At 36.5% G+C, this 24,087-nt stretch overlaps 3 protein-coding genes across 3 annotated transcripts in view; all 3 read right to left on the bottom strand.

Moving 5' to 3' along the window:
- Positions 1–10,567, bottom strand: part of clip1b (CAP-GLY domain containing linker protein 1b) — a 52,964-nt gene extending 42,397 nt beyond the window's left edge. Inside the window, exons 1-9 of the mRNA XM_062434592.1 lie at positions 10,469–10,567; positions 6,020–6,227; positions 4,663–5,088; positions 4,447–4,574; positions 3,895–4,019; positions 3,601–3,802; positions 2,949–3,146; positions 2,071–2,174; positions 366–426 (exon numbers count right to left, since the gene is read on the bottom strand). Coding sequence (XP_062290576.1) covers positions 366–426; positions 2,071–2,174; positions 2,949–3,146; positions 3,601–3,802; positions 3,895–4,019; positions 4,447–4,574; positions 4,663–5,088; positions 6,020–6,116 — 1,341 coding nt within the window. The 5' untranslated portion in view covers positions 6,117–6,227; positions 10,469–10,567. The remainder of the gene's footprint in view (positions 1–365; positions 427–2,070; positions 2,175–2,948; positions 3,147–3,600; positions 3,803–3,894; positions 4,020–4,446; positions 4,575–4,662; positions 5,089–6,019; positions 6,228–10,468) is intronic.
- Positions 10,568–12,409: 1,842 nt separating this feature from the next.
- LOC133995739 (hydroxycarboxylic acid receptor 2-like) lies at positions 12,410–13,604 on the bottom strand. Its single transcript, XM_062435211.1, has one exon. The coding sequence runs from the start codon at positions 13,415–13,417 to the stop codon at positions 12,410–12,412; it is 1,008 nt and encodes a 335-aa protein (XP_062291195.1). The 5' UTR covers positions 13,418–13,604.
- Positions 13,605–16,365: 2,761 nt separating this feature from the next.
- Positions 16,366–24,087, bottom strand: denr (density-regulated protein). Its single transcript, XM_062434420.1, has 8 exons — positions 23,947–24,087; positions 21,631–21,743; positions 21,196–21,215; positions 20,897–20,990; positions 19,352–19,432; positions 18,654–18,770; positions 18,433–18,572; positions 16,366–16,722 (listed from the first exon to the last, which is right to left on the bottom strand). Exons 2-8 carry the CDS (start codon positions 21,731–21,733, stop codon positions 16,678–16,680), a joined length of 600 nt encoding a protein of 199 aa, XP_062290404.1. The 5' UTR covers positions 21,734–21,743; positions 23,947–24,087; the 3' UTR covers positions 16,366–16,677.

Below are 24,087 nucleotides of genomic sequence, written 5' to 3'. Positions count from 1 at the left end.
AAGGAAAAAAAACCTTAGACAGAATGATTAAGTTCATCATCTTTTTTGTCTTTTCTTTTTTTTTTTGAGGAAAATGTGAAGCAGTAATAAGTTAGTGGCGTTTTGAAGTCACTTTATGTACTTAACAAAATGTTAAAAGAGCCAAATTAGCTGGAAATTAAAGTAAAAACAAAAAAAAGGAACTCATGCACAAGACGGATTGAAGTTGATTTATTGGTTTGGCTGGTTTTTAAAGACGTGTACGAGTGTGGTAACATCAAATAAGTTCAAGAAAATCCATCATCAGCCTGATAAAAGTGAGAGAAAGCGAGTGTGAGTAAGAGAATATGATTAATTGAGAATCCGATTATATAACTGCAAGTTACCTCGAGGTCTCCTTTGGTGATGCACGCCTCTTCCACACGAAACTGCAGATCTTCCACTTTCCTGTTAAACAATCATAGAAATTAACCTCAAAGTTGCATCTGTACTTTTATTTTCAGACTTGTAGCTCTCAGTCCTGACTTTAATATTAGCTCCATACAGCAGAGACATCCTGAGGGTCTCTATCAGGGCTGACGGAGGGGTAAAGTTTCACCAGTTACAGCGAGAAACATCACCAGCAGCAGGTTACATAAGCTGCCAATAATCACTGTTAATCCTGTGAGTAACTTGATGAGAGGCCAAAATTAAACTTGGCAGTTGTCGGGTTTGTGTGCAGCTGGTTTCAGCCAAAGATCATTTGAGAGGGAGGAAACTAAAATCTGGTTCACCACGAGTGATTTTCATGGTTTCCACAATTCCTACAGAGTGATACGTCGTCTTTCAACATATTACTTCATGTTTATTTCAGGAGTCACATGTACTGTCTTCAGAATATGAACTCAGAGAGGAGGTGCAGGGTTCCTCTGTGCAAGCATAAATCGCTTCAAACACTCGTTCATCCGTCTCTCAATCAAGCTCCTTAACGAGCGGTTGACGGAGGATGAACGAGAACGAAGGAGGTGACTGTGTATGATGTGAGGTTTGTTTTTATATACTGTTGCATAAAGGGTATGTATGTGGGAATGCATGCAGGTATGTACATACAGGGGTGTGTATGTATGTATATGAGTATGTATTTCTGGTATGTTGTCATTGTTTTTATAATGCACATTGTTACATCTACCTATTTATTATATGTTTTCTTTATTCCAAGACACATTTTTCCCACAGGAGACCAAATAAAGAAACCTTAACCTTAACATTAACCACTTCAACTTTTAGTCATATATTAATAATTTAAGCTAATCAAGTTAAGGGATTTAACTGGCAATTTTCTATATTTTTCTTATTGTCAAAAGTCTAATAACAGTGATCATATTTTCAGTCTGCAGAGAGTAGTTCTATGTAAGGCAGACGCTTCACTAGCTTGCTGAGATACATATCACAACCTCTTAACTTTGCACTGAGGTTCTTTGAGAAATGTACCATGTAGTACAAACTTTACAGGTAGTGATATGTAGCTCAACAAGCTAAAGAAGCTGTAAAAAGAACTGCATCCCTGCACATGCTCAGTTTGTCTGCCTTACAAATAACTACTCTCTGGAGACTGAAAACATGATCGCTGTTTTTAGTCTTTGGACTCTTTCTACACAAACTAAAGTAACCAAACTCCTCATAATGAAGGAACATGTCTTTGTGATGTGTTTTTAATAGTTTTGGACAATAATAGAGGTCTACAGGACAGAGGAAAAGATATACCAGAGTTTGTATACACACAGAAGTACTTCTTAGTAGATCAGTTCATTGTTGAGATTTGTTGGCAACAAGAAAAATATAGAAAATCACAGCTTTATCCTTTAATAGTTTTGAACTAGCTCCTTCAGTATTTGGATCAACTAACTTGTAATATTAGAGGTGTGCCAAATTTAGTAATATAAAGGCTTATTTAAATGTATCAGACACATATTTAAATCAACATTTAAGTGAATAAAATGATCATATTGGACATGAATCATAACTGGGCTCAGAAAAACTTTACTGGGACTGGGAACCCCTGATGTACAGTATCATATGGAGGCTTCAGGTAAAGTCAGACAGACAACACACCTCTTCTCTTCCTCCAGCTGGTTGAGCAGCTCCACTTTGTCTCGATCTGCTGCTTCCACCAGCGAACGTAACTGATCCAACTTTGTCTCCATCTCCACGGCATACTAACACACACACAATCATTTTAATAGTCTATAAATAATAAACAATGATACAGTTGATCTTACTCCTTAAATATAGTTTTAAGCCAATGTAACTTCTAATATGTAAATGCAAGTCTGGTATTCACATTTATCCAATTCTCATATTTGAATAAAACTTAAAAAAGGAATTGGTAAAATAACCCTACATATAACATAAATTATAATGTGTGCATGGGTCAATGACGTATAAGGATTTGGAACAACTCAATTGTAGAATAATAAAAAACAAGCATATCTAATGCAGTAGTTCAAACATTCAGAATGTTGTGTACCTGAAGATCCATATTATACATTTGAAATTAAGTGATTTTAGTGGTTTTTATCAAGAATAATTGGCACTGGCCTTTAAAAAAAGTCATGTGGTGCGACCATGATTCATCTTGAAATAAATTAGTATACTTAACACGCTTCACATCTTTTTTTTACAAGTTTTCAGTAACATAAAGTGTTTGGAAACAAAGTATTTGCATTTTTAAACATTTTTTGTAAATGATGATCTTTTATTTATATAAGATATTTCAAGATGAATCATGGTCGCACCACATGACTTTTTTTCAGGCCAGTGCCAATTAATCTTGAAAAACCCCCACTAAAATCACTTTCAAATTGTAATATGAATTTTCAGGTACACAACATTCTGAATGTTTGAACGACTGCATTAGATATGCTTGTTTTTATTATTTAAAATTGAGTTGTTGAAAATCCTTATACGTCATTGACCCGCATGTATCAGACCTGATCCCGGCCTTTCCTCAGCAGAGCCATCTCCTGCTGCACCTCTCCTGCGTGGCTGGTTGCCTTGGCGATCTCACAACGCTCCAGGTCCCTCTCCACCAGCAGCTGTTCGATGTGCTGCTGCTTCTCCTTCAGAGCTTCTTGCAGCGCCGTGGTGCCAGAAATCTTACGAGCGTACCGAGCAGACGTCTCCGTCAGCTGTAAAATAAAGTTTTAGTGAAGTTATTTGTGTCAAAAATTACAAAGGTCAGTAAAAACATGAAATAATACATTGGATTAAAGGAGCAATATACTGTATGACATTTATTGGGCTTTTCCACTATACAGTTCTAGCACTACTCGGCTCGACTCAACACGTTTTTTTGTGTGTTTCCATCAGGGATAGTACCTGGTACCTGCTACTTTTTTAATATCTGCTCTGCCGAGGTTCAAAGCGATACTAGCCGATACTAAAATGTGACGTCATGTAATTCTGATGACAGACATACTCGACCGTCTGGCTTCTAGCCTGAGCCACTTGACCATATATAGAAATACATACTAACAGAAGTAATGGAAAAGTTTGTTCCTGGTACCAAACTGAGCTGAGTCGAGCCGAGCAGTGCTAGAACTGTATAGTGGAAAAGTCAATAGAGCCCTGTGCCAATCTTACCAGTCCTGCTCTGCTGGGTTTGCCGCTGATTGAGGAAGTGGCGGAGCTGAGCGAGCTGATGGAGGAGGCGCTGGGACTCCTCTTGAGCAGGGATCTCCTCTGCGCTGTCTTGGCCTTGGAGGGCGTTGTGCAGGGAAAACCGATACGTGTCACCTTGTGGACGGGAGCAAACAGACCGTACCTCGGCATGCACTGGAAGTATCTGAAGAAGAAGAGGACAGTTGCTGGTTCAGTAGTATTAGTAGTATTTTGATTGTGTTAAGACAGGTTTTATATGTTTGTTCCTTTTCGTACCGGCTTCCTGCGACTGCTCCGTCATTCTTGCCCAGAGGTTCATCTAACTCCACTCCGCACCAGTCTCCCTTCGCAAATTCTGTCTCCCCCAGAAACCGAACCGCACCTGCCTTCGAACCTCCGACCTGCAAACAAGAACCGAATCACGTATGAACAGATTCAATCTTAAGTGACACATTCGAGTGATTTAAATAAACCTTCGTTCACCAATTTCCACCAATTTATCTAGAATTTACTCTTTGATATGAAAAAAAAATATCACTAATTAATTGACTGAAACTTGTCCACAAATGGAGTTGAACAGGTAGCCAAATAAAGCAAACTGTGTGTACTGATAATGCTAATGATTACATTTTATGAAGGCTTACAAATGCATAAACAGGCGTCATTTATCAAGTAGAAATTAACAATTTAAAATCAAGTTTGTAAAGAAAGTTTTTAATTAATCCAACTTTCAACCCAAGTCTGGGGAACAAAAGTTTAAAATAGAAGAGTGTTAGATGTTAAATTGCAAATAACAGAGAGTTACATCACTGTGTTTCTGTTTCTTACCAGCACTCGATCTCCGAGCCTCAGCTCCCTTTTATTCTTCTTCATGGATTCTGTGTCTGAGAGGTTCGATACCGACTCGCTGGACATTCGGTTGAGCGCGGCACTCAGCTTTATGGCGGAGCCCGGAGCTGAACACAAAAATACAGATCCTTCATATAAAAACAGCCTCTACTTCACTAAACAACATGATTTTAATGTATTTTGATTGGCTTTTACCTGTTGAGGTAGTGACAGCAGGTGTGGGCTCGCTCTGTGCCGGGGTTGCCAGGGTTGCCAGGGTTGCCGGGGCCTCCTGTGCTGCCGGTGCTGCCTGTGCCGGACTGGCCTGCCCTCCGTTTGCCTCCTTCTCTGGCAGCAGCGTCTTTGACAGCTTAGAAGGCCGTGTGAAAATCCCCCTCCCATCCTCACACTGGAAGTATCGAACCCCTGCCACCGAGCCGTCGTTCTTCCCGATCGGCTCGTCCAGCACGATGCCCGCCCATTGCCCCGGGGCAAACTGCGTGCCCCCGATGAACTGCACATAGCCGGGCTTGTTGCCGTTGACCCAGACTCTCTCTCCAGTCTGGAAGTCGAAGCTTCCGTCAGCGGTCGGAGAGGTCACGCTGCCGGGGGGCTTCTCTGGAGAAACTGGCTTTGGAGCACCTGCAGACACAAATATGTCACATTAACTTCAATTAACTACTTTTGAATGTCACTTTTAACTAATATCATACGAATAAGTGAACCATTACATACTGTTCAGGGTCACATTTGATCAATGTTTACATTTGAGAGCTTTAAAAACACCTTATACATATTTCTTTTAAGGTGAATTTTTCCTAATGTGAAACAAAGCTGCATCATTTTTAATTTTGTGCAGCTTATACACATTTTTATATATGCAAAGTCCAAATTTGACTTGAGTTTATTACAAAAAATTCAAAAATCAGCATTCAAGCATGTTGTTGTGTTCATCATATTCAATGCATATGCAATACCAGTTGATAAAAATGCATTTCACTGTATTTTGCACGTACAATCACCATAGCAACACGTCTATAGATAGAAGTCGGACAGTGCTGTGTGTACGACTGATTTAATGAGACAAAAAATAAGACAAAACTCCTAATAAACAAGATATTTCTACAACTTTAACACTGTTGATACACATATAACATTTTGGATTTTGGGGTTTGAGCTTGTGAGTTTCTTATGACCTCAGAAATCAGATTTCTTCTTCTTTGTTTTTCTGGCAATAAACCAACATTAAAAGTGCATGCCACCACCTACTGTATCGGAGTGTGTAACTATGCTTAAATTATATTCTAGATTGTAACCTGTGTCATTTAGATATATTCATATAACCCTTTTAACCTGTATTTGTTGATTCTCTACCTCTATCAGATCTCTTCACTCCCTTTTCCCATTTCTAATCCAACTTTAAGGCGTCATTCCAGCTGAAATTTAAGGCTGGGAACTCAGAAAACTCCCACTTCCGAGTACAAATGGAGCGCAAATGTTACAAGACTTATTTATTGCATTATTAAAACTAAAATACTCTTTTAAAACAGTAAACTACTTCTTTGGTTCTTACCAGAGGATGGAGACGTCCTCACCGGCGCCGCGGCTGGACGGACTATTTTACTCGGGGGTTTGAGCCCGCTGACTTTGCCTGAACTGCCTGTACTCATGGCTCCTGGTTAGTCGGTGGGTGTGGGGGAGGGGACCTGTGGGGGGCCTTCCCCACAACCCCACAAATGGTGCTTTTCCACTACACAAAGTCCCGAGGTGATGGAAGGGAGCTGAGAAACCAAAAAAAACAACAAAGTCCAATGAATCAAATGACACATAAAACAATGTTTTAGAGGAATAAGACAAATATCACAGCTGTAAGTGAAGTGGGAACATAATAAAGGTTTTATACAGATATAAAAACAAACAGTGGAGCAATATCTGGACTATTTCATGTTTTATTTTGATAAATAGCACCATTAAAGGGTGAGAAAAATTATGGAAACTAGGCCTACGGCTAAAGATTATTCTCTTAATTAACTGATTGATTGTTTTATCTATAAAATGCCAGAAAGAAGTGAAAAATGCTCACCACAATTTCCCAAAAACACATTAACATATCTAAAAATGTTGGTTAATTAGCACGGAAGTCTAGAAATATTTTGTTTATCATCATAATTCTGTGTGAGAAACAAAAAAACATCAAATAGTCACATTTGAGAAGCTGGAACCAGTTAAATTTTGGCATTTTTTGCTTGAAAAATGACTAAAACAATAAAAAAAATAGTTGCTAATTAACTGACTAATTGATTAATTGTTTCGTCTCTGATACTTAATGTATTTTGCTAATTGCTCAATTGTTTTGAGTCATTTTTTAGGAGGAAAAATGCCAAAATGATCTGGGTCAAGCTTCTCAAATCTGAATATTATCTAATTTTTTTGTATCTTCTGTGAGATTAAAAAGTCAATATTGAGAGTAAACTCAATATTTTTGGTTTGTGGACAGAACAACACCACCTTGAACTGTGGAAAACATTATAAACTAAATGACTGATGGATTAATTAACCCTTAAACAGGCAGGAGTGGAAAATAAGATGTTAATTATTCTTTTCTTTTACTTTTTATTTACTTTGACGTTACTAGGCATTTAATTTGTTCCTAAGTAAAACATTTCCACAAATAATTTTAAAAATATTTTGTATATTTTGGATTTTATGTTGTAGTTGTATCTCCACCAGGATACGTTGCCCCTATTAAAGTATAAAAAAAAATGTATGTATCTTCTGGTGCACAAATTATTAAAACTAGTAATTTATTTATATGGTAAATGGACTGTACTTATATAGCGCCTTTCTAGTCTTTTTGACCACTCAAAGCGCTTTACACTACAACTCATTCACCCCATTCACACACATTCATACACTGATGGCAGGGGCTACCACGCAAGGTGCCAACCTGCACATCAGGTGGAAGTTAACCATTAACTTCATTCATACACCGTTGGCACAGCAATGGGAGCAATTTGGGGTAAAGTGTCTTGCCCAAGGACACAACGACATGTGGACTGGAGGAGCCGGGAATCGAACCGCCAATCTTCCAATTGGAAGACAACTGCGACTGAGACCTATTGACAATAATTTCCAATAAATATGAGTAAAACCTGTAGTAATAAGTTGGAATGAAGTTGGCTAAAAAGGTCTAACACAGAATTAGGTGATAATTTAACCCTTAACAAAAGTGACATGGCTTTAAATTTACTTTAATTCAATGTTGTAAAACTTAAGAACATCCAACAGAGGGAGGTGAACACTTACTTATAGATACTTTACTCTATTAATAAAGACTTAAACCCTGACTATGACACTCTGACTGCAGACGTCTGACTGTATGTAACCGAGCCGGTGAGCTCCGACCCTCCAATCTATTTATTATCACTGTGTGATAAAAGTGATACCCAGCTGACCTCACGTCTCTAAATCCTGCACTTGTCTAACAAAGTGAAGCTGATTTTCCACCTCAGACATTCCTCTCCTCTCTCTCTCTCTCTTTTTCCTGGACGTCTCGTAGGTGGCGGACATCTGACAGCTTTTTGGGCCAAGCTCTGCCATTTTAACCACAAAGCAGATGATTCATTGAGACTGGATCTGGGTCAAGACAGTAAACCGCTGTGTTTTCAATACGTCACGCTCCGCACTGAAAGGCTACTGCACGGATGTCTGATTATGTCCACAGCCGAGCCGATTATTGTATGTCAACCGTCACATAATGATGAGAAACTGCAGGGAAAACTAAGTAAGATGTGTTCGAGATACATGAGAAAACTGAGTCTCCATTAAATACTGTAGCTTGTCCACCAGAAAGCATTAAAAAGTTTAATTTTAACATTAAAATATCACATATGTTCATGTATGTCACAATACTTAAAACACACATAAAGCAATCCTTATGGAAACTGTTTTTAAGTGTATATGTTTAAAAAAAAAAAAAAAAAAAAAAAAGCTTTATAAGACTTTTAAAACTTTCAATAAACAATATCAGTATTGGCCTCAAAATCTAGACAGACAGGATTTAATTATAACACATTTGTCTGAAATATTCAGTATATGTAAAGCTACTACAGGTTTCATTAATTGTTTAGGAATATGCTGCATTAAAGCACATTTACGACACAAATTATAAGCCTGTCTTATCTTGCTGTTATAGGGCAATATGTACAATATGTTAGTGAATATATTTCTGTTAAATAAAACTGAAACAAACAGGAGGACAATAGAGACTCAACACCACTCATGTATTAATATTTCATTCAATATCTTCATTCATTCTTGTATATAATGTTACTATTTTTTTGTTTTTTTACTAGTATTGTCTTTTTATAGCTTGTGTACTTACTTATTTATATAAGTAAGTACTTATATATATTGTTCTTTTTCTTATTGCTGCTTTTCCTATTTTTCACTATCCAGTTACTGCAATAATGTAAATTTCCCCACTGTGGGACTAATAAGGGAATATCTTATCTTATCTTATCAAGTCAAGATAAAAACACCCTATGATCTTAAGAAAGAGCAATATGTGTATTTCCAACATGCCTTTTTGCTTTGATGGAGCTTTTTATTTATTTATCCAGATGTTTAAAAGCTGCATCAATAATTAAATTAATTGATTAATAGACCCTGGCTCTGGCCTTTTGCCCCAGATCTTATAAACTCCTAGATCCGCCCCTGCACACTTGTGTAAATTGAATAATGGACCAGATTTGCCTTCCAAAGTATTAGTAGTGTCACAAATTATCCTGGTAAATTCGCCCCCATAAATCAGATTTATAATGACTTTTATGATGAATTATAAGAACTTTCAACATATAAATATGAAAACAAACTTTGCACACACATAATTTTTACACAGGAAAAAAAAGCTCAAACATTTAACTGCAGCAACAAGAAGAGAAACAGATATTTTAAAGTGCAGGTTGAACTTTCTCAGCTTTTATAAGATCATACATGTGAATATATACCAGGGGGTCAAACATGAGGCCCGCGGGCCAGAACCGGACCACCAAGGAGTCCAATCCGGCCCACTTTCCTTACTGTCTTCTTTTCCTTCCATCTGTCCTTTCTTTCTTTCTTTCTTTCCTGTCTTCTCTTCCTTCCTTGCGTCCTTCCTTCATTCCTCCCTTCCTATCTTCTCTTCCTTCCTTCCTTCCATCTGTCTTTCCTTCCTTCCTTCCTTCCTTCCATCTTTCCTTCCTGTCTTCTCTTCTCTTCCTTCCTTCCTTCATTCCTTCCTTCCATCTTTCCTTCCTCCCTTCCTTCCTTCCATCTTTCCTTCCTTCCTTCCATCTTTCCTTCCTCCCTCCTTCCCATCTGTCCTTCCCTCCTTCCTTCCATTTTTCCTTCCTCTCTTCCATCCTTCCTTCCTTCCTTCCATCTTGCCTCCCTCCCTCCCTGATGAGTTTGACCCTCCTGTTTTAGACTAAATTAAATCAAGTATGAGGTAACCAGAGAAATCAGCTCCTCCTCTTCCTCCCACCTCAAACCAAAACAACAACAAACACACCTACAGCTGTCAAACTTTCATCCTGAGGCCCTTCTTAAACCTAAACACACCTCATACTAACATTAATTAATCTCCAGCTTTAAACCAAACACAGATATATATATAAATCATTTGCATCATAAAGAAATAATGAGTCTGGCCCTTTTTTCCCCCTCTACAAGATAATATAACTCACTATAACACTTTCTCCCAACATGCTACACATTAAATAACACAATGATCTGTTACCTTGATCGGGTGTGATATTTTTAACAAAGGTCCTGTGATTTCACAACTAATTAAACATATTATTTCTTTCCATATTTTGAGCTTTGGTCCCTGCAGGAATGCCAAAAGCTAGCTAGTAGCTTCACAGATTAGCAAGAGAAAAGCGTTAAAAACAACAACAACTGAGGATAACGTAAAGACAAGTGACGCTGCACAGGTGTGATAAACAAGGAGAGTAAAAGCGGACAGGTGTGAAAAGCTTACTTGGTCTCTTTTTGTTGGTGAAAGGATGCAGAGAGCAGCGTTACATGTTTTTCCAGCCCAGCCCAGACTCACAGTCTGACGTCACCTCGGGAACTAGTGCTGCCTTCAAGGACCGAGTCGTGAGCTCGGACATGTGAGCCCCACAATGGAGACGAGCACAAAGGGAAAGAGGCCCAGTGCATTTACTCGATAACGGTTTTGAAATATGTATGCTTTACTTATTAGTATTTCCACTTTCTGCTACTTTATACTTCCAAAAGGAAAATATTGTACTTTCTACTCCACTACATTTATATGACAGCTTTAGTTACTTTTCAAGATGACACAATGGATAATATAACACACTTTTATAATACATAACATTGTTAAAGATTAAACTAAAAAGCAGTGTGTAGTCAGGCTCACATTTCTTCACATCTCATGTTTTCCCCTCTAAACTTCTCACATGGTTTCATTTCAATAAATGTTCAAAGGATCCAATATTTCAGAAAAAATCAAAGATTAGAGAAAAATTCCAAAAGTTTTTAGTTTTTTTCTTCTTTCCTCTCCCATTAATCATCTCACCACCCCTCACATTTATCTGCTGACCCTTTGGAGGGGCCCCACCCCTAGGTTGGGAACCACTGGACTAAACTAGCTACCTGTATATAAAGTAGTGTAAACTAGCTCCACCTCCAGCAGCTACAACAGTAACATGCTGCTCTAACACTGATGCTTCACTATTAATAATCTAATCATGTCATATATAATAATATATCAGTCAGAGGGACCAAACCACTACTTTTACTGTAATACTGCATACTACATCATTCATAATACTGCAGTACTTTTACTGTAATACTGCAGTACTTTTACTGTAATACTTTAACTACATCACTCATAATACTTTTACTTAAGTAAGATTTTTCATTCAGGACTTTTAATTGTAATGGAGTATATTTTTATTGGTACTTTTACTTCAGTAAAGGATCTGGATACTTTTTCTATCACTGATGGTACAAAAGTAATGGTAATTTATTGGTTATTGTAATCTTTATTGATTCATTGACAACAAAGGGACACAGAATGACAAAAGTCAGAAAATTATAATATTATTTATTTCATGCCTTTATGTAACTTCATGACATTACTGACATGCTCATCATGTACCTCTTACACTTTATCACATACATTTAAGAGTATATGAACATTTCACACAGATTACCAGTTATGTTGATGTACAAGTTGTACATTTATTGACATTTCTTCAAAGTGCTGAAGTATCCTTTGCCTCTCTCTGGTTGTTCATCTGATTTATACTGGTGCAGGAAATTCAGAGTTTGCTGTTTGTATTGGATGTGATTGACCATTGACATGATTATATTTTCTACTTGACCAAGAACAGTGGATATACTGCATACATAACATCATTTATTTGACAGACATAAGCTGCTTTTCCACTACGGGAACTTCATCTGTAACCTTCCTCAAACCCTCAACCCATTTGAAGGTGGTGCTTTTCCATTATATTTTACACACAGCAAAGGATCAAATGTCTAAGTTAGACATTGTAAACTTAAATTACAATCAAGTTTTGAGAAAGAAAAATAGAGAGAACAATGACAATAATAAGTTAAAGAAAAAAAATTTAAGTTATTTGCATTTAAAATATTTTTTAACATCTTAAAATATGTTTATGTTGGAAATTGCAATTGATTTTTTTTCTTCACTCCTTTTTTAATTGCTAAATGACACACTCACAGTGGTTTAAACTGTACCAACACAAGTGCACAGCTCTAAACTGTGAATTATTTTTACATTAGTCATTTAAAGGTTCACAATCACAGCAAAATATCTTCTACATTTTATCATAGTAGCTTATAAAGTTGGATTATACATTATAGCAACACCGAGGCCTTTGTTTTAATGTGCTTTGCTTCAGTTGAGACATCCGTAATGACATCAGGAACCATCAGGCAACTGGTTTGAACTCTTTTTACCATCAACGGTGGTAATTTCATTCTTCGTTTCTGACTGATCTTTGTCGTTTTTCCTCCTCAGCAGCTTATCAATGAGCTTCTGGAAGGTGCCACTGAAGACGGGGCTCGAGAAATAATACACGACAGGGTTGAGGACGCTGTTGAAGTACGTGAAACACACAGACGTGTAAAACGCCAGGTTGGCCTCCTCGAAGTATTTGCATTCGTTGTACCATACCTTTAGGATCCACACAGCGATGCGCGATATGGTGCTGGGGAAGAAACACGTTATAAAGATTAGAGCGACGGCCAAAACAAATTGAACAGCCCGTTTAATTTTCCCCTTTTTGTCCACAGTCCTGATCCTCAGCTGCCATGTGATCCTGAACGTGCAGAAGGCCACGATCGCAGTGGGCAAGAAAAACTGCATGACGTAAAAAGTGTTGTGCCAGGTGGAGAGGGGGGTGAAGCCCATGCAAATGTTGAAACTCTCACACTGTGTACGATTGTTGTTCTCATAAAAGTGTTCATCGGCAAGGAGGTACCCAGTGGCGACAAAAATGAGCGCCCACAGGCCGAGGGAGACCCAGAGAGCGTAGCCTAGGCCCATTCGGTTGATCCGGTTGAGCGGGTGGACGATCTTGAAGTATCGGTCGACAGCCACCGCCGTGAGGAAGAAGATCCCTGCCGCACGGTTGGCCGCCAATAAAAAGAGCAGGATCCGACACAGGGCATCGCCGTGGATCCAGTCCTTCCCTCGCCTATAGTAGTCGGCTCTGAAAGGAAGGCAGAACAGCACGATGGAGTCGGCGACAGCCAGGTGAGTCAGATACACGGAGTTGGGCTTCCACTCGTCCATGTGGAAGATGAACATCCACAGAGCGACAATGTTCCCCATCAGTCCGAACATGAACTCCAGGAACAGTATCGGAGGCAGGACCTGGTCCAAGATGGGAGACTCGAAAGCGCAGCAGTTGACCGAGAGATTCATCCTTTGGACAGTCAGTGAAGCACAATGAACTCCCACACTCCCACTGCTCTATATAGTGTCAACAAAGATATGCTGCATCAGGTGACATCTTTTAGTAGGGATTCATGTTTGCGCTCATGCAAACGATTCTCAGACAAACACACTAATTCCTAAGTGGAGCTAACATCTGTGCACTATCTGCTGGGAGGTGGTATTGACCCAGAGGAGCGTGGAAACAACTGTAAATGTTATCCATCTGGGGAGTGTGGCTTCATTATAAAACTATTATTCAGTGGGAACAGTGCTCACTCGGGGGTATTAAAAGAGGGATGCTTGGAAAAACAACTAACCTGCGGCCATTTATGTGATAAAGATAAAACGGGTAACTCCAACGCAAATCGTATAAATCTGAAAATGTTTAGTGGTTTTTGAGAAATAGGCACACACTTAGTAGGCGAATTGAGGGGCCCCAACTTCTTTATCCCCCAAGTAGAAGAGAGAGTTCAGGGGCAGAGAGGTTAAGTTGAATATGTGAGTCTTGTCTCATGTCTTTAGACTCATTGATCCTTTATCTTATTGAGGTTTGTACAAGTTACGATCTATTGGGGCTTTTCCATTACACAGTTCTAGCACTACTTGGCTCTACTCAACTCGTTTTTTTTTGCTTTTCCATCAGGGATAGTACCTGGTACCTGGTGCTTTTTTTGGTACCTGCTCTGCCGAGGTTCCAAGTGAGCTGAGCCGATAATAAAATGTGACGTCAACAGACTGCCAGCCACTAATTGGTCAGAGTGTCGTCACTGGAAGAGTCATGAGCACGACGTCCAACACAATACCAGCAACAGCGTTACAGCGATTCGTTTCTCTTCTCTTGCTTTGTGTGTGACAAAAAGCCACTTACAGCAGCAAATACACAATCACCTCCATATCCTCCATTATTTATGTGTTTGTGCCGTGCTATGACGACCCCGCCCACGTTGAGGAGGTACTATGAAGTAATGGAAAACGACATGCTTGGTACCAACACCGAGTCGAGTCGAGCCGAGTAGTGCTAGAACTGTATAGTGGAAAAGCCCCATATGGCCCCGACTATGGCTCTGAAATATCAGCAGCCTAACTGAGCTGTGTATTGATAAATCCACGGTGCTGTCCGAGGTGCTGAAGTAGGAGATGGATTTATAATTGCGTAGTTTTCTCTCAATCTGTTAGTTTAATTTTGGACCTATAATATTCTTTAAACTATATACTATAAATACTCAATTCTATTTCATATAATAGCCTTAATACTCTATAGCAGGGATGTCAAACTCATTCTGGTTCAGGGGCCGCATACAGCCCAATTTCACTGGTCCGGCCCAATCTAAAATGGGTCCGACCAGTAAAACCATTGCATAATAACGTACAAATAGTACATATTATAACTTTACTGTAATAAACCATCTAGGGTTACCCTGGTAAGAGACACTGATCAAATGTGTCCAAGCCCACAGAGGCAAATTTTTCCTTCAAATCTGAATCAGTTTGCAAGTCGATTATCTCAAGTTAGATGTCTAAAGTTTGATCAGAGGCCTTTACTGTGCATGTCGAGTGAGAATAAGAGAAAAAAGCATTTAATTGAGAAACTGGAATTACTTTTCTGCAATTGTCACACTTTGCAACGTTATCCAGTGGGCCGGTTCTGGTTTAACATCCTTGCTTTATAGAGTAATCTCACCTTTATGATTATGTAGTTATTAGGCCTTTCACAATAATTATCGACTTATCGTACAATAATGTAATTATCAGCATCATCATGTCTATATATGGACTTATCGTATGATACATGTACATGACCTTTGACCTCAGTATTGCCACACTTCACATTAGCAGCTAAGAGGCTATTCATGTCACATTGGCTAAGTGAGTAGTGTCCTCTATTCCTCACTGTGTACGTCCTGAGTGGAGACTGCAGAGGAATTAAAGGTAAATAACTCTGTCCCAAACATAATGGCAGTCTGTGTTTTTACAGAAGTGTAGCGCCCACTCTCCAATCCCCTTTACATTATTATACTATTATATTATCATTATATCAGTGGTATAAAATGATCTTCAAATGACAATAATATCGTTTATCGCGATTATTTCTGAGACAATTTATCACCCAACAACAGTAATTATAGCCTATAGTATTTCCATTATCATTCATTAGTGTCTGTGCACTTCTTAAAAATTGTACATGTATATTATGTAGTTTTGTCAAGTTTATTTAATGGTGTATTATTACTGATGTATTATTACGTTAATTAGCAAGATTTATATTGTTACTGTATTTAAATTTTACTGTTGTATGTATGAATACTCAAAGTGTAAAAGCTTAATAAATATATATTAAAAACATGAAAATACACTTATAAAACACCAATATTTTAAGGGAGACTTCAGATGTAGTTTTTATTAACTAGATGTTTGGTGTAACCAGTGAGTGGAGAAGGTAATGTGACTGAGGAAATTAACCTACAACTAACCACACTGCTTTCAGCTAGTTTCATAACCCAAAGTAAAGTTTACACCATCAAATCTACGGCATGTTTTCAAAAATGAGCATAATTATCCACATCCAGTAAAAGAATATGCCTAAACAAAATATATATGTAGTCTAATTGCTATTGTCATCTCTCTAATGTATTGGCATTTGTGTGTTTACGGATTATTATATTTTATTGTGTTCATTAAGGAAAAAAAAGGCCAGCACTCCATACTTTGTTATTTAGTTCATTTCAGTTTACTTTACTACAATAAAGACTTTAAATATATCACCATCTGTTGAATCCATTCCCATATTTTGTCTATTATAACATCCAGAATCAAACTAGGCCTGTATGATAATCCTGCAGTCCTCTCATTGGACCATCACCCATGTTAAAAACTAACTAATCATCACTTCTTGAGAAAGAATAAAGAAAAAACAAACTTGGAAAGTAGACGTTGAGTGTTTAGGCGAAGGAGACTGAAATTTATTAGCCTACAGTTTGCGTTTGAATGAACAACATTTTGTGGGAGGGATTCACGTCATACCACACCTTTGGCAAACGAGAGAAAGCAGCTATTAACTAAAAAAAAAAGAAAGAAAAGAAAAAAAAAAGAAAGAAAAGAAAAAGTAAGCCAAGTGAGTGGCCAAGTCCGCAGCTTTTTTTTTATGTACAGTAAATAAAATAAGTATAAAATGACTTAAATGTGTACATTTGGCCAGGTTGTCGCTGTTACAGGTCACATCCATTTCAGTAAAAGTGCATATTTGGTCTTCACTTCTTGACTTCACCCAGATCATCAATGCTGTCATCGTCCACCTACGAGAGACAAGAGAGGGAGGAAATGCAATATTTAGTGTTGTGTGTTTGATTTTTAAAGCACATTTTTAAAGAATGGTAATAAATAAAAAATTAATACCAGACTTAGTATGGTTATATTCTGTATTTTTCTTGTCAACAAATCCCCTAAAAATAAACTATTAACTGCTGTTTAAGTGCTAAAAACATCAGTGATCAGCTCATTTAGGAAGTTACTGTATTTTACTTGATGTTATATATTGTATTAACTCTATTTGGTAGCTACTTTTTCTATATACTATTTCAAAAATATCGCTAATATTATTATTATTTTCCATCTTATATTACATTGTTTCTTTTTGTTCTTTTTTAACATTGCTTTATGTTCCTTTTGAGCCCTTTATAATGTGAGGCACTTGGTGTATGTTATTTATTTTGTAGTAATATACCATTTCTGGTATTAAAAAGGTACTATACAAATAGTTACTATGCTTTTAAAATGTATTTTTACTTAATTTACATTATATACTTATATTGCCATTATATTGTATTTAATCAATTTTTTAAACCTACTTTTACTATGTACTATTTTAAAATTATAGCTTTTTTTAAATAAAAATATTTTACACTTTACATTACATGAATGTTTCTTTTTTATTGTTGTTTAGCATTGCTTTATGTTCCTTTTAGGCCATTTTAATGTGAAGCACTTGGTGTATGTAATTTATTTAGTAGTAAAGCACTTTGGGCTGCATTTCTTGTATGAAAGGTGCTATACAAAAAAAAGTTATTATGCTTTTAAAATGTATTTTACTTGATTTTATATTGTATATTTGTATTTTATATTTACATAGATATTATACTGTATTATACTGTACTATTTTAAAATGATTTCTATTTTTATTTTCCACCATATATTCCATTGTTGTTTTACTTTCCTCTTTCTTTTTTTAATAATTTTATGCTCCTTTAAAGCCCTTTATTATGTGAAGCATTTGGTGTCATTGATTTAGTTGTAAAGCACTTTGAGCTGCATTTCCTGTATGAAAGCTGCTATACAATTAAAGTTATGACTATTATTATTATTATTATTTTTATTACTGAGTATTAAAATTAAACTATATATTTGTGAGCAGACCACAGACAGGATGAGGAAGTCAGACAGTAACATAAATTGTTCTAACATGTTGTACGTTTTTGGTCTTTTCATGAGATTTGCTAACAAAAGCAAAATAATACACCCAAAAAAACTGACTTTTTCTTTAAACTCTTGTAGGTGCAAAGGTTAGAAACAACTAAGAGCTTTTGTCGTGGGGCTAAATATGGCCTTCATAAAAATGCAAATAAACACACACTTGCACAAACACACACCTGCCGCTTATAGCTTAAATAAAAAAAGTTATTGTTGTTTATTACTTTATTTCAGGCTGTTACATAAAGCTGCACATCTACACACGCTTCCTCAAAGTACATTTTCAGCAGCCGACTGGTGTTTGCGGTGTGATTATTTAGTCGTCTTTTGTGTTTCTCCCACTCAGCTTGTTCATGATGATGAGCTCGCTTAGATTTAAAACTAACCCTGAGATCTTGGAAGGATAAATATAGACTGGAGCTATTTTTAATGCATTTTTCTTTACATCACAGCGTGGGCACAACTAAGCTGCACTGCAAAAAAATGTTCTCTTTAATAAGAAGCAGCTCTGCCTCATTGAGTAAAAAAGACAAACTCACCTCAGGCCACTTCTCTTGAATGACGTCGATTATGTCGTCTGTAAAATCTCCCTGAATGATTATTTCATCCTCTGCTGTCACTGAGGCACCGCAAGAGAACTTCTGGGCAAAGAATCGCTGAGCCTCCTTAAGTTCGATGTCTGAAACAACAAGAATTAAAAGCATTAAGAGAGAGAAAGAAGTATAATGAGACACACAAAAAAATAAAACCCCAGTCTTACCAAATGTTGCGAGGCCGCACACCCGTGTGACGTATTTCTTCTTGGCTCTCGGGATTTTTGCTATCGAAACTTTCTGAGGCACAGTCTTCTTTTTCTGTTTGATCTGGCCTCTTCCACCTTAAAAATGAAAAGCAGCAGCATGATTATCTGACTTATCTTCATCATTTCCCTTCATGTCCTTTTACACTCAGATATCCTTGATTGTATCAGGTTCAGGTTACTTTATTGATACCTGTAGGCAATGATGATGTCCTCCATTTATACAATAGACAAACAAATGTACAGTACAGACAACAAATGCAACCTAAGAGACATAAAGATGCAGACCCAAGGCTCCAACAATCAGGACTCAGAAGACAAAAAGCATCAATGCCGGGAAACTGTCTCAATAAAATAAATTAAAAACAATTAATAACTCTCTTACTAAAACCAAGGTAAAAGCTAGTTTGAAACCAAATAAATAGATCAATACATTTATAAAGTTGCGGTGCAATATGTGTCTATTTATGTGCAACTTGTCGCTACAGTTCGTTCAGTTCAATAATAGCAGCAGGAACAAAGCTGTTTCTATAGCGACAGGTTTTTCCTTTAGTCTACCTTTTAAACTATGTAACGATAACATGAAGCCCTATAATAAAGCTGATAACATTGATTCAGAAAGAAAAAAGAAAAGCTAATATTTCTCCACACACACACACCTCTCTTCTGTTTCTTCTTCTCCTCCTCCTCGCCTACAGGGAAAGCATCTCCAGTACCGGGTTCCTGCTTGGGAGCCTTTGCTGCCGGGCCAGTTGGACCAAAATAAACATAAAAGCATATTAAAACCAATCCAGAAAAACAACAATTATGACCTTTTTAAGATTATATATGAAACTTGTGCAAACCTGAAGGGACGTCTTTTGACAGACTGACCTTATCAGACATTTAGACTCAATATTCAGACCTGAACATCTGTTTTCTGTCAGATTTGAAGCTTTTTCCTCACTCTGAATACAATGTAGTGAACTCTGTGCTGTGGCAGATACAAGACTCTGCTCTCAAGTAAACATAAAAAGCACCAACTGTATACTTGTGTTTAAATATTTAATAATGAACATTATTCTGATTGACTTTTCTCTTTATTTTGGACTTGTGCTGCAACTAACTGTTGTTTTTATTGTCCCCTTAACTTGTCAGTGATTTTCATAATTAATTAAGGGGTCATTTGATCTGTAAAAAGTCAGAAAACGGTTAAAAATGTCATTCAGTGTCCTCAAATTTCTTTTCAACCTAAAAGATATTCAGTTTACTGTCATACAAGATGAAAGAAACTAGAAAATATTCACATTAAAGAAGCTGGAACCAGAGACTTCTTTATTTTTTCTAACAAAAATATTAAAAACAAGTATTTATGGCAGACTATCATTCATATTATCACCTGATAATCATTGCAGCTCTATTTTAAAGTAAATCCTGTCACAGATTTAGAGCTTTGTAGTGACTCCTACATGTATATAAACACTTTATTGTTCCCTGTAATTCATGCTGAAATCACCTGCAAGTATTAACAGTCATTTATCAATTAAATTCCCATCCTCTTAATTAAATGACAACTTTTCTTAATAGTAAATAGATCTCATTGCAGCTAAAAAGATCGTCTCCTTCTCTGAACATTTACTGCACATTCTGGCTGTTTGGAGGGAACCAGAAACTACAGCTGAGCTCTACACATCATCATTTATTTCTCCAGTAAAGCGTGAATGCTCGAAGGTTTTGTTGACGCTGTACTAACACAGCAGGAGTGTTACAGAAGTGCAGCGTAGCGTTCTCTGGGTGAGCAACCCACCTTTTAAAATTAAGTTGTGCTGTTACTACAGTAACTACGGCAGCCCAATCAAATCAGAAGGAGTGCCTTAAGTCTACCGTAATCACTGTAGTAGCAGCACAACTACACGGCCTGACTTTGATAACTTCATTTTCTTTGATTTTTGTGCTTCTACTGTCGTTATTTGTCTGTTTTATTTGTGTTTGATGCTGAAATGTTGATTGGGAGTCTGTGCATTCAAAATAAATCACTGCAGGCCAGCAAACAATACAAACATCTGTGTATGCTTTCAATTAGAAACCATACGGTCTTTGCAATATTTCCAAATTCCACGTTATTTCTTCTCAAGTATTCCTGTGTGACAATATATGTTTCATTTATATCAGTGTATATGTGAACTTTGAGGTAATTGAAGCGTCACTGGTTACTAATCTTAAACGATACTCACCTACAGTCATCCTGGCAAACACATCGGGGAAGTTCTTCTCAAGCCACTGCCTGCATTTAGCCGGCTCGGGCATGTACTCACAATACTAAACACACACACACACACACACACACACACACACACACACACACACACACACACACACACACACACACACACACACACACACACACACACACACACACACACACACACACACACACAGTTATAAGTTAAATATCAGATTCAATATCCCGGTGACACATTCAGTAAACTGAGTCACATTGCAGAGTACATATAATTAAACTCACCTCTGTAGGCAGAGAGCACACTGCAGAGAAAGAAAAGAATCAATTAGAAACAGAGAATAATCATTTATACAATAATTCAAATCACATTTCCAAAAAGGTATCTATTAGAGCTGCAATGATTAGATGATTAATCGATCAGAAAATGAATTACATACTGTTTTTGTTAATACATTTATATTTTTGAGTCTCTTTTAAGCAGAAAATATCCAAATATCTCTGATTCCAGCTTCGAAAATGTGTAAATGTTCTGTTTTATTAGTCGTCATTGGCAGTAAACTGAAAAATTTGGGGTTGTGGACTGTTGCTTGGAACATTTTCCACCATTTTATTAACCAAACAACTAATAGATTAATCTGGAAAATGATCTTCAGTTGCAGCCGTAGTACTTATATGAATCCTGTAAAGACGACATGACTGAAACCTTGTGTATTTTACCTCCACAGTAAAGCACTTTCAGTGGGTACTTTGAATCAGGGTCCGCTCTATCATGCTCTGATCTGCTCTCAGAAGAACCCGATTCCATCTCAGTAGTAGCCATCACGATTTATCTGGAGAAAAGAGGAAGATGCATGGAGAGAAAAATTAAAAGATGGCTTCAAAGTCAGGTGAATCAAGTTTTTGTTCATACTGACTAATAAAAGATCCCTTTCAAATGTAAATGATGGTGAGACAAAGTCCACAGTGTGTCCACATGATAACTTTATGCAAAACTACATTTACGAGTTGATGTAAAGCTTACATAACAGCTTTACATCAACAGCGTGCTTTAGTCAAATCAAGATGACATCTGACACATTTACAGTCTTTTAGCATCAAATTCCCTCTTAGTGTTTCCCTGTTGAGCTGTGGTGGAAGAATAGTAACAAAAAGAGGGACTTTGGCACTAAAACACTAACATTGAAACATAGAAGATGAAGATTTGACTCATTTGGATGCTGAAGCTTCATATTAGCTTCAGATAAATACATTTTTTGCACAGAAGGAAGAAGACTGTCGATTTTTTCCTCTATCACTTAGTGATAGAGGAAATAGTGATTCCTGCTTTATTGGCTGTTTTAGTACATATTCATAATATAATTGTATATATTTAACCAATTTTCCACAAAAAGGGGGATAATTTAGGCTTTACGTTTCAGTTTTAGAACATTATATTCAAGTCAGCAATATAATGATCTGTTTAAATGAAAAATAAAGGCATGATGATGATTTGAAAAACCCCCATAGTTCATTTAAAAACACATAAAATAGTTTTCTATAAGGCTAAATCTGACTTTTGTTTCAAGGAACACTTGAAAAATATGAATCTGGCCTTTAAATGAACTTCTACATTTATATTAAATATGTTTTCAGATGTTATGGGGATAATTTGGGCCTAACATTTGATTTTTAGAACATTATATGCAAGAGATAATAATCTGTTTAAATGAAAAATAAAGGCATTATAATAATTTTAAAAGCCCTCATAGTTCATTTAAATACAATTAAAATCATTTACCATCAAGATAAACCTAATATTTTAAGAAAGACTATTAATCTGGCCTTTAAATTAACTGTGTTTATACTATAACTTAGTTATGGACAAAAACTTGTAATGGGGATAATTTTGGGCCTAACATTTGATTTTTTAGAATATTATATGCAAGTCATGGAGATTATAATCTGTTTAATTTAAAATTTAAATACAATAAAAATAATTTCCCATCAAGATAAACCTAATGCTTTACGAAATCTGGCCTTTAAATAAGCGTCCATGTTTATAATATACCTTAAACATGCACAAAAACTATGTCCTCAGATGTGAGGGGGATCATTTTGGGCCTAACATTTGATTTTTAGAACATTATATGCAAGTCATAGAGATAAAGAATCTGTTAAATTTAACATTTAAATTCAATTGAAATCATTTTCCATCAGGATAAACCTAATATTTTAAGAAATCTGGCCTTTAAATCAGCTTCTATGTTTATACTATAACTTAGTAATGGACAAAAACTTGATTTTTAGAACACTATATGCAAGTCATAAAGATAATAATCTATTTAAATGAAAAATAAATATGAAAAATAAATGCATGATTATGATGTTAAAAGCCCCCATAGTTAATTTAAATGCAATTAAAATAATTTTCCATCAGGATAAACCTAATATTTAAAGAAATATGGCCTTTAAGTGAAATTGTATGTTTATAATACACCTTAAACATGCACAAGAACTTTAAATTAACATCACACATATCCTCAGATGATGTTATTCTGGGAGGATTTCATCATACTAGCCTTCCTCTGCCAAAAAAACTGCTCATATATTTTAACACATAATTAAAAACACACATGTATAAGCTGTATTAAGTCACACTTATCACCAGTCTATTTCTCAGTGGAGCTAATTAACAGCTGATTAAAAGCACAGCTGCAGCAGATCAGATGATAGCATCTAAGTAGCTTTAGCTGCACACATGCGGCTCATTTAATACCTTATATTTTAATATAAATAACCACACTTGTAATACATTGTACGACTTAAATATAATGCTTAGTCTGTTATCATTGCTCTAGTATCAAAGTGCATCATTACTGAGGAGATTAAACCTCTCTAAATGTTAGTTTTTATCTGGTTTCATTCATCAGGAGGTAACGTTGAGTCACCCAGCTGTCACTGTTAGCTCACAGATGCTAACAGCTAACTAGCTCTAGAAACACAAGAAGAAGAAGAAGAAAAAAAATAATATGATAAACGTTGACTTTACTTTACCTAATTATTCTCTTAAAACTGATGTGTGTCCAGTGAAGCCGCTTGCATTATTTGTTTTGTTTTTTTAGACAATCATTCTTGTTGTTGGAGAAGGTTTTTAGTTGGCGTACTTGGAGCACGCCTGGTAGCTGCTTCTTGTTT

Source organism: Scomber scombrus, chromosome 15 (genome assembly GCF_963691925.1).
Source record: "Scomber scombrus chromosome 15, fScoSco1.1, whole genome shotgun sequence".
Lineage (NCBI taxonomy): Eukaryota > Metazoa > Chordata > Actinopteri > Scombriformes > Scombridae > Scomber > Scomber scombrus.
The sequence above is the reverse complement of the archived record's forward strand: the minus strand, read 5'-3'. Positions and strand labels throughout refer to the sequence as shown.

Coding starts and splice junctions, on each gene's coding strand:
- denr (XM_062434420.1), bottom strand. CDS start 21,733: ATGGCTACTACTGAGATGGAATCGGGTTCTTCTGAGAGCAGATCAGAG. Junction 19,433..20,896: donor GATGACTGTAGGTGAGTATC/GTTTAAGATTAG, acceptor CTGGCCCGGCAG/CAAAGGCTCCCAAGCAGGAA. Junction 16,723..18,432: donor TTCAAGAGAAGTGGCCTGAG/GTGAGTTTGTCT, acceptor TGTCTCTCGTAG/GTGGACGATGACAGCATTGA.
- LOC133995739 (XM_062435211.1), bottom strand. CDS start 13,417: ATGAATCTCTCGGTCAACTGCTGCGCTTTCGAGTCTCCCATCTTGGAC.